The sequence below is a fragment of the Lontra canadensis genome, unplaced genomic scaffold (genome assembly GCF_010015895.1).
Source record: "Lontra canadensis isolate GAN:19392208 unplaced genomic scaffold, GSC_riverotter_1.0 scaffold67, whole genome shotgun sequence".
Taxonomy (NCBI): domain Eukaryota; kingdom Metazoa; phylum Chordata; class Mammalia; order Carnivora; family Mustelidae; genus Lontra; species Lontra canadensis.
This window is the reverse complement of record NW_022631061.1, coordinates 9,272,337-9,291,993: the sequence shown is the minus strand read 5'-3', so window position 1 is coordinate 9,291,993 and position 19,657 is coordinate 9,272,337. Positions and strand designations below refer to the sequence as shown.

The following is a 19,657-nucleotide window of genomic DNA, read 5'->3' as shown; positions in this document are numbered from 1 at the left end:
AGAACAATTCCAAAAGAAAAAATATCTTTTACATTTATTTTCTTTTTAACCATTCCTGGATATAGATTTTCATTTCTTTTTATAGACCTAATTTTTTTTTCAGTATCATGTGCCTTCTGCCTAGGATATGTCCCTTCAGCAATTCTTGTAGCATGGGTCTCATGTAAGCGGAGTGTTTGATTGTCTGAAAAAATGTCTTTGAATCATCCTCAATTATGAGAGTTATTTGTGCCTTGTATAGACTTCTGTGCAGACTTTTTTTTTCTTTCAATGATGTAATAATGTCACCTGTCTTACATAGTTCAGACAACAAATTTGATGTCAGGCTTCGATTTCTTCCTTTGAATGCCATGTGTCTTTTATTTCCACCCGACTCCCACTCCTGATGCCATCACTATTTTTTCTTTACCTTTTTAAAAACACTTTGAATATGATGTATCAGAGTATGCATGCATGTGTGTATTTGGAGATGGTATTTATTCCACCTGTGCAGAAGGCCAGACAGAAGTACATTGCATTGATGCCTGAAAATGGACGCACCATTTTCTTCCTTGAGAACATCATGCAGGAATTTGAGGCAATATTGTGAGGAGCTGAGCCGGGTTTGAGTTTCATTGCTACAGTGAGTTTCAGGGCACCATAGACTCTGCTTCAGGTGGTGCTATGGACTCCACGTCTGAGTCCCCTCCAAATTCACATATTGAAATCCTAAGCCCGAATGTGATGGCTTTTGGAGGTGGGGCCTTTGGGAGGCAACTTACGTCATGAAGGCAGAGTCCTCATGAATGAGGCCAGAAGAGATAGCTTGCTCTCTTTCTGCCATGTGAGGATAGAAAGAGAAGTCAGTATCTACAGTACGGAAAAGGGTTCTCACCAGAGCCTGACCATGTTGATACTGTGATCATAAACTTGCAGCCTTCAGAGCTATGAGAAATGAAGTTTTATTATTATCACAGAATGGGGCTCTGTGATACTTAGCTAGAGTGGCCTCAACTGACCAAGATAAGTAGGAAAGAAGGTAATTCTCAGAATTCTTGCAGCACCCACACCTTTTGGCCTCCTCTGTGCACCTGTGCCTCAGAGGGGTTCTCTCCATGCTCTCGCCACTCCTCCAGGGGTTGTCTGCTTCCAATTGTCACTGGTGTTTGTTGGCCTGGTGATGTAAAACAGGCAGATTCTCTGTTGTCCTGGTCTGGGGTCAGACTTGGGTAGGACGATGCCTGGGCATTAGGGATGGAAGTTCTCAGTGAGCCATATCTTACTACTTAAGGGCAATGACACTTTGCAGGTCATGAGAGAGGAGACTTTCCTGACTTTCCCCCTGTGGTAAGAAACCTCGAATGATACTGGTGTCAACCCTCGGCCCAGGACCGTTTCCTGCTTCTCCCATAGGGCTCATGTGTGGTGTTCCCTAAGGAAGACGAGTACTCCATGAGAAAGAGCACTCAAGGAGCTGGAAACTCCCTTGTGTCTTTGTCTCAGGGGCTCTGTTCTCTTGTGCTAGCTCAGACTCAGCCTTTAGAAGTTTGTTTAAAAGTTTTTCTGAAATCCTCTTACCCTCTTATATGATGCCTTTGTCTCTCATGCCTGCACTCTGACACAGGCGAGCTAATACTCACCCTGAGGCTATCTTTGGAGGAAACTGCTTTCCTTAGAAGTATAGGCTCTTTGGTTTCCCATCTCTTTGATAGATCCATGAAAGGTTATGATTTTATAGTTAACCTGATTTTTTCTGGCTTTTAGTACAAGACAGATATGAAACACTGTGCTACACATTTGACATTCCAGACTATTATTATCTTAATAGAGTCATCTTACTTGCTTATGTTAATGTAGTCATTAAATCATATTTATCCTTTTACCATTTCCTGATTCTACACCCTTTGATATCTCTCTCTTTCATCATTGGTCCTGAAAATTAGATTTGTAAAATTTTAATAAGATTATGGAAATAAAATGATATATAGTGATATTTCATAAGCACTTCCTAGAATTTGAAAATTAAAACATTTCCTATTAAAAATATGACCATTATAAAGGGAAAGGATTTTTATTTTCTCTGGATGTAGTTTCAAAGCTATTGCTAGATAAAAGGTCTTCTAATGCAATATCATGCATGTTATGACTGTTTTGTGTTCAGAACTGAAATCAGATCCCTGAAGTTGCTAATCAGTTACAAAAGCAAAACAAAGCATCCTGCTTGATGTAATTAAGACAGTTATGTTCACCAGATACACTGTTTTCTCATGAATCTTTGAGTCATCTCAACTTTGGAGGAAATGTGTCTTTAAGTATTTGTTTATAAGTGTTAACAGATTTTCCATGAGAAATATATATAGTTACAGAGAAATTACAGTTGATTCCAAAATTGCACCTCCTTACGAATGTATCAAATGAATAAAAGAAAGGAAAACTGCTCTAAGAGCACTCTCTATAATTAGCTCAGTGTCCTGTAAGTTTTAGAGTCTGGCTGAGACTGAATATTACTGTCTTTAAAAAATAGATGTTTCATGTAGTGAAACAATATAGTCTCTTGCAGCCCTGAGATTCTATAATTTTTAAGTTGCATATCTCGATTTTTAGTAATTTGATTGAAAATCACACTTACGATGAATCTCTCTGTAATTGCAGGTTTTATATGGGGAGAAATTAAACAAATGTGGGATGGTGGACTTCAAGATTACATCCATGATTGGTGGAATCTAATGGATTTTGTGATGAATTCCTTATATTTGGCAACGATCTCTTTGAAAATTGTTGCATTTGTAAAGGTAACTATTGTTTATATTATTGATAAAGCATAAGTTCTGATAAATACTGGTACGCCTTTGATTGCTATTAATTTTACTAATAATGTTACCTTTAGAGCATTATGTATATGTGATATTCACCTCCTCATCACTTTATTGATAGATGGGTATAAAATATATAGATAATATCAAATTTATAGTCATAAAACAATGTCACAATTTGAAGTTGTCACCCAATTTTATTGCATCTAAATTGAATGATGCTTCAAAGTTACTCACCATCGTTGTTCTCGCTTCTGATCTTTTCTGCTCCTAATGAAATTCTACCTTAAACACTATTTAAATTTTGGCAACCAAAATCTATTTTTATCAGTTACAACTAACCGATAACATTACATAGATCAAAATATTACTTCCAAATCATTGAAATTATTTCAGCTCAAACTAATATAGTTTGATATAAATAGAGCAGAATATAATTTCTTTCTCTTCATCCCTTTCAACATGACAGTGCCTGAAATCTCATATACCCGTCACTCCCCCAGATTTTGTACAATATCAGTCTTTTCCAAACCACAGAATTTATGTAAAATATGTTTGTTCTTCAATGACAATCTGGATTATTTTGTACTTTGGGGGATATTTTTTGAACCAAAATATCTTCTCCTTCCTGCCTTTCTTTTTCCCCATTTCCTTTTCTTTCCTTTTTAAAATTTTTTCTTTCAAAATGATTAGTGTATTAGTAAAAAATAAAGATTGTCTAATTGGGCTTTACATGAACAATTCAAGCAATTTAGTGATCTGATCTAGAAAATACTAACATGGAGGTAAACTCATGTTCATTTCATCTAATTCTTAAAATGGCCACCTGAGTCTCTTAGTGCAGAGTTCACATCTGTCAGGTTCAAAAATACCCAAAGTTGGAAAGGCCAGAGTTTCTAGAATTTGTTCAATTAAAATGTTGCCAGCATTCACCAAAACATTCAGAAAGAGCATTACCTACCAATTTCATGGACAGGAAGCTATATTTTAAGAATAGAATGATAATTTGGTAATTTTTCTGACCTGCATTGAGGTTAATGCCCTTGATGACCTTAAGAGAAAAGAAGGTACTGTCTTAACTAAGGAGGTTATGCATCTATATAGGAGATAGACAGGGTTGGTTTTTTTTTTTTTGTATTTAAAAAAAAATTTTAAAAGATTGTATTTATTTGTCAGACAGAGAGAGAACACAAAGCACGGGGAGCGGCAGGCAGAGAGGGAGAAGCGGACTCTGCACTGAGCAGTGAGTCTGATGTGGGACTTGATCCAGGACACTTAACCAGCTGAGCCACCCAGGAGCCTCAGGCAGTCTCTTGTTAAGTGCATATCTGTCCAATTCTTATTTTCTTTGTAATTATCCTTAAGTATATCTATAAGGTCGATTTATCCATCTTTCTACAAACAAGTAATGTATCTGTTTTTTTTGTAGCCCTGTACAAGTATAAAATTCTGGTAACTGTGGCAGTTCTCAAACTTTCAGCTGTAAAAGAATTACATGGAAGGCTTGCTAAAACACAGATTCCCTTTCTCCATCCCCAGAAATTCTAAAGTAGGAATATTAGGGAAGATCCTAAATTTGCATTTATAACAAATTTATCAGATGTTGCTGATGTAGCTGATCTAAGGAAGATACATTAATGAGACTGGACTGTGTAATTCTGTTCAACAGTTAAGAGAAGTATGAGATTGATACCAAAAAGAACTTCTCTTATATATTTTTATACATAATATTTATACTAAATATAGAATATATTATATATTACATTTATATGGTGTTTACATATAATACATATACATTTTAATATATAAGAACTCTGGTATATGATGGGTACAATTATATAAATTAATGAATATTTGTAGATTTTTTTGTCTTAGTTTTATGAGTGAGATTTGAATTTTCTTAAAAAGTTGTAAGTTCTTCAAGTGTAACATCAATTTTAATAGTAAGATGTAAATATTGGCCCTTATTCTACAGCAAGAAAAAAAGGTTATGCTTAAAATTCAACTTATCCACCCCATGTGATGAAGAAGGGGTAAAGGAGTGAAGAGGAGATGGAAAGTGCACATGAATTACCTCAGATGACAGTGATGTAAATAACATGGAATCTCAAGAAATACAGTTTGTTTATGCACTGTGGTCATAGGATTTCAACTATGATTGTAATGGAAAGTGTGGAGTGTCCTTTCTGATGATTAGTTTGTGAGACTAAAACTTGAGTTGCCAGGGAGGAGTTTATTGGGTAGTGTTTTCTGGGCTCACTTCTTTCCTCCATCACTTACTAGTTATATTAACTTGACCTGATTCTCTGCCTCTCTGTGCCTTAGCTATAAAATGAGACTAATCATTTCTATCTTGTGCTGTTGGTATGAGCAGTAAATGAGGTGACATAATTAAAATGGCTGTTACAGAATAAGCATGCATTATTAATTTTTCTTCTTTCTCTTTTACTTCTATGTCCTCCTCCTTCATACACTATAAGCCCATTGGACTTGCCTTTTTAAATGACTTTATTATGTCCCTTCATTTACTTTATGTTCATTGAAAAAAGCTGGAGCTCTGGATTCACACTCACCTTTACCATATGAAACCTGTGTGGGTTGGGGCAAGTTATTTAACATCCGCCTCAGTATTATTACCTGTTGAATGATGATAACAATCAAAAGAACACTTACTTTGGGAGTCTAATGCCGACTTGTTGACTCACCCTTCCTTACCTTCTTTTATTTATCATTCAATTTTTCATGCTAATTTCTAGGTAATTTATGTTACAATTTCTGGAAAAGGTGCCATATTTGTGTACAAAAATAGACTCTGCTATAAATAAGACAAACAGCCATTATGTGAATCAATCAGTAAGAATTTCTGGGAGCACACTACAAACCAGGATTTCATCTGTTTTCTAAGAATGCAAAGATGCATGGGATATATCTGCTGCTTCAAGCAATTCACAATCAGGTGGAGGAAAGAGACATGCATATAAGTAAGAACCTTCCCATACAATAAACTCTCCAACAAGGCCTGTGGTAGCATCAAAGAAGGAACTAAACTCTACTGGAGGTATCTTCGAAGACAGAGCCAGTGGGCATTAATTAGGCTCATGAAGGTGCCTGAGCATTCCAGAGAGAAAGGGCAAAATGCACAAAAGAGTCTGAGTATATAAAGAAGGTCAATATCAAAGATAAAAACGATCCTGTAAATGGGGGCGAGGAGAGGATGGGAAGAACTTTTCACATTCTGCTATAGAATGTGGGATTTACCCTATTAATAAAGAGGGCATTAATAAGATTTAAGCAGAAAATGAGTCAAATGATACTGAATGCCTGAAGTAGAGAAATGAACACAGGGGAAGCTGCTGGAGGCTGGATTTGAAAACAAAAATTAGGAGGGAAGAGCCACAAGATACGTGATTTATTAATTATGAAATATGAGGTAGATGGAATCCCATGATGCTGCTTACTGGTAAATAGTTTAACTGTTGTGGTGCAAGTACGATTACTAAGGAGCTATAACTCAGATCTCTGTGGGATTGTACAGGTTTTACCTCCAGTCCGAAGGTGCATAAATGGGAGTAAAAATCCAACCCTGCGTCTTTTCAGCCAAGCCATGGATCCAGACCAAAAAAACCTGTCAGTCCACAAAAAGGAAAACCTTTCAGAAACAGATTTTTCCAAGGGGAGAAACTTTTAGAATAGGTGTGGCAGAAGGGCCACACTTGCTTAATTGATTTACCCTTTTGTAATTCTCCACCTAGAGGTGATTTTTAAGCACACACACACGCACACACACACCCCAAAGGGTCCTTCTAAGGCCATGGTTTGAGCTCTGATCTGTACTTCCTCTGAGTACCACTGATGCTACTTCCTACCTGTGTGATTTGGGGCAAGTTACTTAATCTATACCTCAATTTTCTAACGTGTAAAATGACAATATTAATCAAATCCTATAGAATGTTTGTGAGGATTGCATTAACAAACATTTAATGTCATAAGTAGAGCTTAATATAAACACTTGGTATTGTTTTTAATTTGAATGTACCATGCAATAACATTATATTGTACAGCCAAAGACAGTACAAAAGTATATGTGACTTCACTATTCTTACACGAAAGGCTTTGTTGTGGTTCTTTAAATACCTTGATTCATGGACATTTCACAGTTCATGATCTGTTTGCCTTTTTTTTTTTTTTTTTTTGTCATTTGCTCTTAATTCTTGGAGAAGGTTAGTTGACCATTTCCCCTTCTCACTGTGTATGAAATACTAGTTAATCCAGAGCTTGTTGATATTGATGTCTGTGCACTCTTACAGAATGTTACTTTGTCTTCTTTAGGACTAGTTCGCTCCTAAATATTACCCAGTCCTTGTCTATATGTATAACTTGTCTCTTATACTTATCTTTAGTCATTTGGCAGTAATGATTGAATTCCTATGCCTATTCCAGTCTGTGATATAAATAATATTTTCAAAAATTAAAATCACTATGGATAAAAACATTTATTTTAGGAGTCATGATGAAATTGTTCATAGTGCCATTCTTCGAGTTCACTGAATTCACTGAATAAATACCTCAGTGATCTCTCCTGTGTTTATCAGCTAGACTAGAGACACATATTCTCTCTATTTCACAAATGTAACTGCAATGTACTCTCCAAATTAGGGAATTTTCTAAATATTCTCTAGTTTTATGGCATAGAGCTCTGTAGAGATTTTAAATCCTAATTGTTTAATCTGGCATCATCTATCACAGGAGAAAATCTGATGCCTTCTTATTGTCTTTCCCTACTCCATTATGTAACCAATTTGTGGAAGGGAAAAGGTTTTCACCTTAAAAGTCAAACATTAAAACCAGTTTACGTTTTCTGTTTATTCTCACATGACAAAATTTTAATTTTGTATCAGTTTAATTTTTTATTCATTTTTATTGATTGCCTGAGTTTTATAAATATGCATCAGAGACTATAAAAGATATAAATAACCCAGGGTCATGATTCAGGTCGTCTTCCTCTCTTAAACACTTCTGCTATCATATTCCTGACCTGACTTCAGCTTCCTCTTGGAGTCATCACTATCCCCAAACTCTCCATATTCCAGCTACAGTAAGATACTCACATCTCTCCACATGATTCATCTTTTCCAACAACCACGTTTTTGAGTATGTCTATGATTCTTCATCCTCGAATGCTTTTTGACCTCCTATCATCTATAAGACACTCTATTAGATGTTGACTTCCTAAAATGCATTAAACAGAGCTCCCTGCATGGGGAAACTGACAGGTAATCCAAGAGGTTTAGAGGTTTGGAGGTCTGCAATGAGTGAGTGAGTCTCTTATAAAGAATCTGAGTAGAAATTAAGATTTAGAGCAAAACCATACTATGATATATTTTATTTAAAAACAAATACCTGAAAGAAAGAGGAAGGCAGGAATTGATGGTCCTAGGAAGGCTTCAATGTAAACAGTAGCTCTTGATCTTTCTCTTTCCTTTCTTAAAATAATTAATTGATTAATTAATTAAATTCAAGCATAATTAACATATTTGGTCTTTCTCTTTCAAAGATTATTCTATAACCTGGAACTACCAGCTCCAGTCAAGAGGATCCTAGTGTTCACTCCTCCGTGGTCAAAGAGTACTTGTCAAGGGAATGACGAGCATTTCTTAGTTAATGTCTGTTTTCTTCACTATATATAAGCTCATAAAACATAAACTGTATTTTATTTCCTCACCACTGTGAGCCCTGAAGATGGTTTCTAACATAGAATAGGCACTCACCATATATTTAAGAATAATTAACAGCTGAAGAATGAAAATAATTAGAATTTAAATCCATTCTAGACAAAGGGCCTGATATTCATAGGAAGGAATTTTGGTAAGAATGTGAAGTAATTTGGAGAATGACAAGTACTAAAAGTTTGAGCCAGAGCATTAAGCACCAAATTGAGTACAAATGGTAGGTCAATCTCAAAAAAAGAAGTCAGGACCCAGATTCCAGAGGCTTCATGTGACATGTCGGAAAACTGGAATTTCATCTCAAGAATACTGCAGAGTACTTAAGCAAGATATGAGATGGTCCGACTGACCTTTTTAAAAGATGATTCTGGAAGAAACAGATGATTGTAGAAATAAGGCCCAGGTCAGGGAGAGCAATTAGGAGGCTATTATAATAATTTCTGAGGGAAACAGGGGAGCTTTTTTTTTTTTTTAAGTTTTTATTTATTTATTTGTCAGAGAGAGAGCAAGCGAGCACACACAAACAGGGGTAATGGCAGGCAGAGGGAGAAGCAGACCCACCCATGAAGGAAGGAGCCTGACATGGGACTCGATCCCAGGACCCCAGGATCCTGACATGAGCCAAAGGCAGACCCTTAACCGACTGAGCCACCCAGGTGTCCCCAGAGGGACATTTCTAGCCAACGAAAATACCAGTGAAGACTCTCAACCTCAAATTCTGCTTTGGGTGATTTGTTACCACTCCCTAAGATCAGGAGCTTATATGGAGAGAGAGTCTGAGGAGGAACAGTCATGAGTTCCGGTTCTGGCCTGTGAGGTTGAGATGCCTGTGAGGTATCTGTGTGGACATGTCAATGAGGCAGTTGAATATAAAATAGGACTGTAAGGGGAGACATCTGGGCTAGAGTTAGAGGACTGGGCGTCATTAGCACATAACTGACAGTTGAAACCATTGAAAACCTCCAGGGGATGTAGACAGAATGATAAGGAAGAGGCTTGTGAAGCAAAGTCAGTATTTAAGGAGCATGTGTGAGAGAGAGAGAGACAGGCAAGGGATCTTGAGAAGCAGCATTATGAAAGGCGGGAGGCAAACATGCAGAGATTAAAAAATGAATATAGATTTTGTGAAGAAGTTTTAGAAAACAGAGCCAAAGAGAAATTTTAAATTCAAGTTAAGATTTTAATTCCTAATAATAGAGTTTGGAAACTACATTTGAAGTTGAAGAATTACAGTTTTTCTCTCCAAGTTCAAAGAATGCCGTAGCTTGTAAGAATTTTAAAAATTGCTCTATAAAACCATGCCTATATTTAAAAACCGAAGTTAAATGTATATGTGAAGGACAGGAGAAAAATTAGAAAGTAAAACTTAAAAGAATGACATCAAGAGATAATTACTAAATGTTTATGTCTCTATTGAATCCTGACAGATGATGAGGTTTCTGGATCAGAGAACAAATTATTTACTTACATAACAATCTTGACATTGGTTCCCCATCCACCAGTTCCCCACAGGGCAACAGATGAGAGCCCAATGTACCCTCTGCATACAGGGGCTCGTACCACAGGAGGGGGACTGCGGAAATCGGAATCTCAGAGCTTGCACAGGGCAGCTGTGCAAGTGTCCCTCTTCCCCCTGGAGAACGAGAAAGGCCTTCACTTTCTAAAGTAAACACCTTCTCTCAGGGGAGGCAAAGGTCCCTAGTTTTATTATCCTTAGAATCTAAGCAGATGGCTCCAGGGGAGATGTTTCCAAATCTCCCAGAAAGTCTCTATATTTAACTTCCCAGGCTTATTTGCCATTCAGACATCTTTTAACAGCCATGCAATGTTTTGCTCAGGAAGCCCTGACCATGCATAAATGTGAACATATTCACAGAGCATTGTTTCCCAACAATTACCAGAAGTGCTAGACTTTGAAGCAGACTTGGGTGACTATACTGGGGCAGAATCTAGCATCTCGTGATTTATAAAACAGAAAGCCTTCCTCTTGATTTTGCAAGTCCCAGCTGAGACAGTTTGCTAAGAAGGGACCTGAAGTACCACGTCACCCTGTGGTGATGGAGTCTATATCCCACTGCTCCCAGTGCCTGCGAGACTGAAAACACAGAACAGCATCTCCAGAAGCCTGGATCATTTCAAAGGGCCCTTAAAGCTTGAACAACATGTAATCTCTGTTCATTTCCGGCCCCATCAGCCCCAGATGGAATTTATCACTTTCTCTTCTCTATTCCCACAGCATTTTGTGTTAATTTCTTTGAGCATTTTTATTATTAGATGTCCCTCCCATCCTCAGTGGACAAAAAGTATTCAATGGAAGAAAATGTTTCTTGGGTACCCATTGCATGCACCATTGTGTTAAACGCCATAAGGAATTCCGAGTAAATGATCACATCCTTAAGAATGCTTACTGTGTCATATTTAGCATAGGGAGAGAGATAGAGAATTACCCATCGATGCAAGGGTGAGGGGAGATGTTCTCTACCTAAACATGTGTCTTTCAAGAGAAGTGAGAAAAAGGTGAAGGCGATTTTAGACTTTGAAGGAAAAGGTGCCCTGTATATGAGGCGACCAAGAGAAGAGAATTAGATAGTGGTTGATACCACAAACCCTCACCTTGATACTTGTTATAATGAATAAAAAAATAATAAGTTTTCAAATGTTGATGCATCTTCAGTGATTAGCTCTTTTATGGTGAAGTTAGCAATGTTCAAGAACAGTTATCAGCATTTAAAAATAGAAAATAATTTCCCTCTAGCTCAAACTTGATTGTTTTAAGTCGTCACTCAAGCAAGACTCTGAGTGTTAAACAAAATCAGAAGCTCGTGATGTATTTTCTCCCCAGGGAGATTAAAAAAATACTATCTATTAGTTTCAAGAGAATCAATTAACATTTGTAAAGGTCTTTGGTATAAAATGCAATATAATAGGAATGGAAATATTCTGATATTCTGATGGGGCTCATACAGAAGAACTGTTTGTTCTAACATGATTATTAGGAAAAATAGCCAGTTGTCTGGACATATTTTTTAAGGATGTGTATGAAGAAAAGAATTCAATTTATTGTTTGGTTCCTACACAGGTTTAATCATAGATTCTGTAACAGTATTTCAAAGAGCATATTTGATCATTTTAAAAAATGATATAAATTTACCTCAGTAATACAAAGGATGAGTTTCTTTTTGCTCTTTGTATAGCACAGTGTCAAGATAATTCAAAGCTGGCATTTTAATTAACTTAGTCTTACTTTTTAAATAATTGCTAGTCAAGGTTTAATAAAATAGCAAATATTTCACTCAAATCACATATTTTATCTAATTAAGGAATGTTCTAACAAATATCATATGTTCTACATGTTAAATTAAAATAATTAATAACCCATTGACTACCAGGATGATTTCCAAGTTGGGTTTTATCTGCACTTAGGATATAACAGATACAAAGAAAGCACTGACCCTGCCCATACTGGTCATTACTATTCCAGGGCAAGGGACCAGTACTTCCACTCATTTATATGTAATTTATATCCCACATGCATTCATCTAGACTAGGCAAATGTGTCAAATATAATAAGTAAAATCATTGATAATTTTGTTCAAAACTTAGTAGTTTTCCTTTATAACATAGCTTTCTTTGTTATCATGTTGCTGTCTTTTCCCCCATATAAAATCAGCTTTTTTTTCAATGTAACATTTTCTTTTCTTTTTTATAAAGTTCAATCGGAAAGGTCAAGATTAGACGTAACTCACATATTAACAATGGCAAGGACAGACCAGGAAGGCCACCTTGATTAAAGCTTATACATTGTAAATGTCTTTAATAAACTCTTGTTTTTGTGTAGATGAATATTGCTGCCACCATCATGAAGGATGACAGGCCACCGTGCTGCATCTACCTGTAAAAGCATTCAGACCTGAACTTGACATAGTCACATGTGTGCGTTTGTTTTATTTTCCCTGTGTTTCTCTTTTTTCTCCAGTACAGTGCACTTAATCCACGAGAATCTTGGGACATGTGGCATCCCACCCTGGTGGCTGAAGCTTTATTTGCCATCGCGAACATCTTCAGTTCCTTGCGCCTGATCTCGCTGTTTACTGCAAATTCTCATCTGGGGCCTCTGCAAATATCTCTGGGAAGAATGCTCCTGGACATTTTGAAGTTTTTATTCATATACTGCCTTGTGTTGCTAGCATTTGCAAATGGCCTAAATCAATTGTATTTCTATTATGAAGAAACAAAAGGGTTAAGCTGTAAAGGCATACGATGTGAAAAGCAGAATAATGCATTTTCAACGTAAGTTGAACAGATGCTTTTATTGGTAACATAGTGCAGAATTCAGAGGGCATTACATTATGAATTTGAACCACGACAAGTGGTTGCAAAGAAAATTGTGCTTAATGCAGAAAACAGAATTAACGTGGCTGTGAATGAATGGATCCTTCTGACATTAAGATACATATATATCCAGAACATTTATTTTAAGTTTTAGTAAAATGGTTTTTAAAATGACCTCATATAAAGGAAAGCTATATATTCAGTTTTAAAATGAGAAATAAAGAGGAAACCTCTGCCCTACTGACAGCTTACAAGCTCGTTAAAAGATAGAATATACATAAGGCCAATCATGTGAGAAAATTGAAGTACTTCTTGAGTTTTCCGTGTTTTCCAGATAGGAAAGTCCCTTTACATGTTTTTTACTCTCTAATTACACTCACACACACACACACACACACACACCCCTAAGCATGGAGAAATAATCCAAAATAGGAACCCCGGGCTAACCTAGGCCACTATAATTATGCACACAAAACTCTGTGACCTTATACCTGGTGAGCGACAGTCCTCGCTCAGTGCCAACCTCTGGTCATTCTCAAGCAGGTTTGCTGACAGCACGGGTTCATGGCCCTATGTCTGATGCTCACACAGTCTGCACACCTGTGTCCATTTCCTTCCGACTGTGATCACCAGACAACTGTGATAAACAGTTAATTAGCAGATGAATGAAGAAGTTAGGTCATGTTCCTCTACACAATACCTAAACAATACATGTTCATTTTGTAGGTGACTAAAAAAATCAGACTCTATTCATTGGCCATTATAGAATTTCATGTTAAATAAGCAAGTGCAATAATTTCTCAAGTAGGAAAAATCAATTCTTTTATATAAACTAAGTCACTTATGGCTACAGTATTTTTGTTGATTCACTTCTGTATGGTTTATCTTTGATCCTAATGTAATCCACATCTGCTTCTTTGCACACAAAATTTTAATCTCAGCCTTAGCTGCCTCAGATCCTTCCAGAAATAGATTTGATACAAACCCTGAGTCATAGAGGAAACAAAAGGGCATCGCAGTTTCCCCTTGTCTTTTCATCCCTTGCTCTCAGCCAGGAGTTCTCCAGCCTGACCAACTTACTCAGCCTTGTCGTTTTCCTCATGCCCTTTTCCGACCCGGGACAGGAGGGATTCGCTGAAACCCCTTGCAGCAACGTCCTTGTGACTAGCATGGCCCTGGATTGTGTCTTAGTGTTGATACCTAAACTTAATCTTTCCCCACTCATTTGTGCTCCTTGATGTGGTCGTTTGCTCCTGACAGCTGAGGCCAGGGATTTACAACGGTCAGATCCCGCCAACCTCAGGCTTCCGACTTAAACATCCTGGATACTCTGCTCTCTGTCTCACTCTCTGTTGTCTGTCTCTTGATTTCTGATGGAGAGCCCTTCTCCTTACCCCGGTTTTCCCAATTCTCTTGTCACTTTGCCCTGCGTGCCCTGATGCAAACCGCTGGCTAAGACCCCGCACCCTCGCCCCCCGCATTTTCTACGTGTGTTGTATCCTTCCACACAACACCTAGAACTGGGTTACCTCCCACATTGTGTTTCATTCAGGGAAGAGTCCTGGTTCCAAGACTCAGCCCCTTCTCAGACAACTGATCATTTGCAGTTAACCTCATCCTCACGTATGATCCCTGAGCTCCCAGGAATCACATGGTTGTATTACTGCTTTTGTGGTAAATGTTTACATATTATGAACAAATTTTATTCTCTGTCATTGCTATGGAAGCCTGAGGCAAAATATCTAGTATAAATTGCATTCTAGAAGCAAATGTATTGAATTGCTTGGATCGTGTATTATTTTAGTGTGCCTAACAACGGTCTTCTATTATCATGAAAAGCAACAGATAACTGCGTATCTCAAATATTATAGGCCCAAATCATTCAGCCCAAATTAATCAGGTATTCTACCTGAATTTTTTCCCCAGGTCATGGAATGTAAATCGGCAAACAACAGATTATTTTATTCAAAAACTAAAAAATATAGCAATAATTCTTGGTATAATTAATACATTAGAATATATATAATGTCTGAGACAGGCATACCTGTCCCTTGATGACCCTGTTTCAGTATAATGGGTCCAGTCACTGCAAGAGGATGTCTAGAGAAGCCCTCTACAGCTTATTTCTTCACTTTTCTTGGTCTTCGATGTTCTTTTTATAATTTCTTTTTATAATTTATATTACTCCATACACTCCAAAGGTTTCTTTTTTGTTTCATTTCGTTTTGTTTTGTTTTGTTTTACTATCCACCATCTCAGAGATCTTATTCCATTTGAGGATTGAAAAACACAATACGTCATGTAAGGCACCTAATACGGTGCCTGCTATAGAATATGATAATAAAAAAAAATGCTACATCTGTTTATCATTATCGGTAGTGGCAGAATAGTATCTCCCACCTATGTGTTCCTGGTGCCTCTTTATTACTCCTTCCATTCAGGGTGCAAACGTAAGCCAAAACTCTGAGCCCTGTGTTTCCTACTAGCTTCCACCCCTGTCACCCTCCTTCCCTACATCCAAACAATCCTGAAAAGAAGCCTGAAAAAGATACCTTGTTTTCTTCTTGTCCATTCTTCACCCAATTGCAGTTTGGCTGCTGCTTCCATCAGGCCACTAACACTGCACTAGAAAATATCTAGAGCCTCCATATCCCCCCTGTCAAGGGATATGTATCTCTTCAAAGCTTTTTGAATGTGTCTGCATCGTGTGACCCTTTTAACACTTTCACTTTTGAAATCTTGCCCTCCTTTAATTTCAATGTTACTATGTCTTTATATTGTATCTCTTACTCTTCAAATTCTTCTCACTGTTCTCTGATAATTATATTTCACTTATTGCTTTTAAATAGTGATCGTCTTTGTGACCATCCTCAGACCATATTATAGTATCTCTATGAAAACTCATGTGTGCTTATAGATGCAGCCCCAGATGTCTTGAGGGATGACTCCTACCTTCCTATCACTAGCACAGACCTCTCTCCCTGATACCTGTAAGTCCGGCTGCCCTGTGGATGCCTTTCCATTCATCTCTCCTAAAAATTTAAATCCGAGGAAAATTTATCAGTCTCTTTAAAAATTTGTTCTTCCTCCTCCTTAGTGCTCTTTCTTAGTCAGTACTATCACAACTCACCCAGAAATTTAAATCAGAAACTTTTGCTTTATTCTAGATCCTTCCCTCCCCAACCCTTCCACATGCAGTCAATAGTGTCTATTCCTGCTCTTCATTATCCTGGCGCCATCTTCCCTTGCTCACCACCCATGCCTAAATCAAAGTTTCCTTACTCCTGGCCTCTGCTTTCTTTTATACGTCTTTCATCTTGTTCCCTGAGTGATCTTTCTGAACTATGATACTCCTCCATTTAAAGTGTCTACATGGTTTCTCATTCTTTACCAGACACTGCCAAATTCCTTAGCATGACATACCAGGTCTTTCAATGATCTGCTCCTTGTTTCCTTATCTAGCCTCATCTTTCTCTTTCCCCCCCAAAACAGTTTACTCTTCAGCATTTACCAGTCAATCCCCAAATATGCCATATCCTTCTCTCACCCCAGAATGTCCCTTCCACACGGCAAAATTGTCTTCTACTTTCCAAATCCTACCTCAGATGTGCCTTTTCCAGGATGTCTTCCTGATCCCCTCCTGACTGTTGTGAGCTCCCAGTGGACACAGCCCGGTCTGTGTTTTCTGTGTCTCTCTTTCGATTTCCCCACCACAGAATAGACACTTTTTTTCTACTCTTTTATTACTTCCAGATTGTTTCTCTTTAATGTGAGAAGAACTGCATGATACCAAAGAAAACAAAAAATAGTTGATTTGGGAATATTTGTCAGCTTTTCAAAATTCACGGTTTGGTATGGGTTTGGTTTTTTTTTTTGGTTTTTTTTTTTTTTTCTCCTTCTAATTAAATATTTACATTTGAGCTTCCTAAAAAAAAAAAAGAAAGAAAGAAAAGAAAGAAAGAAAGAAAAAAAGAAAACCAAATATTTAGTCACTGCCATTATTCTACATACAATTTTAAATTAGTAGTCTCTGGTTAAGGGACTCTTGTGAAGAGAGGGGCATGGGCTTTATGACAGATGTTGGCTCATTAAGATAATTCCTTTTATGTTTATTGAAGGTATATTCCTCAAAATTGGAACTGGCCAACTGAAAGCATACTTCTTTTGTTTTAATTGCATTATTCCTTATAAACCAAGAATAAAATAGCCACATGTGTCTTATATTAATTTATGTCTCCTCATCATTTCCTTTTCAAAGGGTAGAAGGAAACTTCAACTGTGGACTATATTACCTTTTTATTTGTTCTGTTTATCTAGTTATAATTATTTAACTAGGAAGCAAGCTAGTATTTTAAAGTAGCAACTGAGAAATATCTTTAAGGAGCAAGAGACAAAAATGTTATCTTTAGGAAGATAATGCTATAGAATCAAACCATAGAAATTGTCAGGGTCTAGTAAACTAGGACTTTATGCTAAGAATTATTTAATTAAGTGTGGTTTTATCCTCAGAACCACTCTATCCTTATCTTACCAAAGAATTGGGAAAATAGTTGTCACATAAAAGTAGTCTGAGATGACTGCAGCTAATGACCTTTCAATCTATGGGCAGTCTTGCTATTGATAGTTTTGGGAATCACTAATGGTGGAAGCATTTCTAGAAGCAGTGGCTTTAAAATGTCAACTTAGATTGCTTTTCTTAATTCCTTATAATTAAATAATAATTAACATAAAAATATGAATAAGAAACACTAAGGTCTTAATACTAAGGTCTTAATTAATCTAATAGTAAATATATTTTGGTTAAGTGGAACTATTCTCACATCTCACTTTTGATTCATTTCACTGAAGAAAAAAGAAAAGAAAAGGAAAATAAAAATGAAATCCAGAATTGGTCACAAGATGGCACCTTATTTTGAATGTTCTCCTTTTCAAATTCTAATTAAAAACCTAAATAAATGTTTTGATGAAGGGTTTGCTAATATTCTCTAATAATTAGTAGTTCTTTTTTAGAGGCAAATCAGTATTATTCAACCATAGCAATCAATTTATTCTACATCACACTTTTTATTTGAACATTTAAAAAAGCAACTGTTACAGGATTTATGTGGCATTTTATATAATTTATTATAGCACTTACGTTATGTAACTTCCAGCTCTCTCTCTGAACTGCTATTGATACCAGGGGAAAATCAGCTGAATTATATTTGTATATTCATGGTGAGAACTCATACCAGTTAGAAAGAAAGAAAAAAAATTATCTTACATTGAATCCAAATGACAGTGTCATTAATTTTAGAAATTGTCCTCAAAGTTACTAAAAATAAAAAACGTATGGCCTGATCAAATTTACTTATTTCCTGAGAAAGTTTTCAAAGAATAACTTAGAGTAACTTTTGCCTAGGGCCAAGGAATTAAATTAAACTTTCCCTGATAGTATTAGAATCTGACATCTGGGTTTGCCTTTAAGAATACATGTTCAGCTCCTCACATGATGCACATGCCCGTTGGCAAAACAAAGTCTTATTGAAGTTGATCAGATCAGGCCCCTTATCATTTTATGATAACTTGCTCCACTGTTGAATAGGTATAGCAAAATAAATCAATAAATAATTACATATTTTATAATTAAAATTTAATTAAACAATTAAAAATGTGAAACTGTTTACTTTTTTTAAAGCAATAAACTCAAGAAGAGAAGTCCTGAATGCCAATTAAGAGATCATTAGATTCTCCTACTTATACAGACCAGAAATTCATGGAAGGTTTCAAGGAACAGGAGTTTGGTCTAAGAATCATGCACAAGATTATAGCATTTTGATCCTCTGAGCAAGGATTGATCTTAGCGGCAGAATCTAGAGCAAGGCCTGGCTTCAGGAAGAGTAGGAGATGACATAGGCCTGGACTCTAAGATCGTTTACTCTGAGAACCAATGTTAATCTGAGTCATCTTTTCCAAGTCTATTTTCTTCAGTGTTTACTTATTTATTACCTGGCTTATTTCTCTTCAGTTCCTTCATTTGTGCTGTCTTAAAACTTTTGGCTTCTCATAATTCCTGTCATTTTGGCTCCTTTGGGCAACTTCCTCATTCTCTTGGTATTTCTAAGGTAAATTTATATAGAAAGGAAATCTGATAGTATGGATTCATCTTTTTCTTATCAATCCATGCCATTAACCCCTGGCCTCGTATGGATTGGCTTTCCTTGGGTCACTTGACTTCTGAAATCCTACCTCCTTAGTCATCATGACTGATATGAGAATAGTTTTTGTTTTTGTTTTTACAATATAATGTGATTAAAGTTTTATTTTAACCATTTGTCAAAGAGTGTAAAAATTCTTTATCGTTTGGTTACATTACGCTAAGATGATGGTCCTGCTGAAACAAACCATTCTTCATTTAGGTTCAGACACTCTTTATCTTATTTTGTTTCCTGGAGTAAGTTAAGGAAACTTTCAATAAAACACCAGAGTTCATTCATTGGCAGGAATGAATTAAGTGTTCCCTGAAATAGGAAGAATAGCAAATTTTGTTACCTGAGCATTCTGACATTTGCCATCTTACAGGATTCACTATGTACAACTTTAATTGTAATTGTGGAAATCCACAACGATAACATAATTTTCAGTCATTCTACAACCAAGAAGCAAAACCACGTGAATGCAGTGACATCTTTCAAAGACTAAGTTTGAGGATGTATCATTAATTAGCTATCAATGCCCTATAACACTGGTTAGCAAGCTTTCTGTGAAAAGGATAGTAAATATTTTAGACTATGTAGGCCCAATGTTCTCCGTTGCAACTACTCACCT

The 19,657-nt window shown here is 36.5% G+C and overlaps 1 protein-coding gene across 1 annotated transcript in view; it reads left to right on the top strand.

The window, feature by feature from the left end:
- TRPC4 (transient receptor potential cation channel subfamily C member 4) overlaps window positions 1–19,657 on the top strand; it is a 195,341-nt gene that overhangs the window by 156,498 nt on the left and 19,186 nt on the right. The window contains exons 5-6 of the mRNA XM_032880114.1: window positions 2,632–2,771; window positions 12,495–12,808. Of these exons, the coding sequence (XP_032736005.1) occupies window positions 2,632–2,771; window positions 12,495–12,808 (454 nt within the window). The remainder of the gene's footprint in view (window positions 1–2,631; window positions 2,772–12,494; window positions 12,809–19,657) is intronic.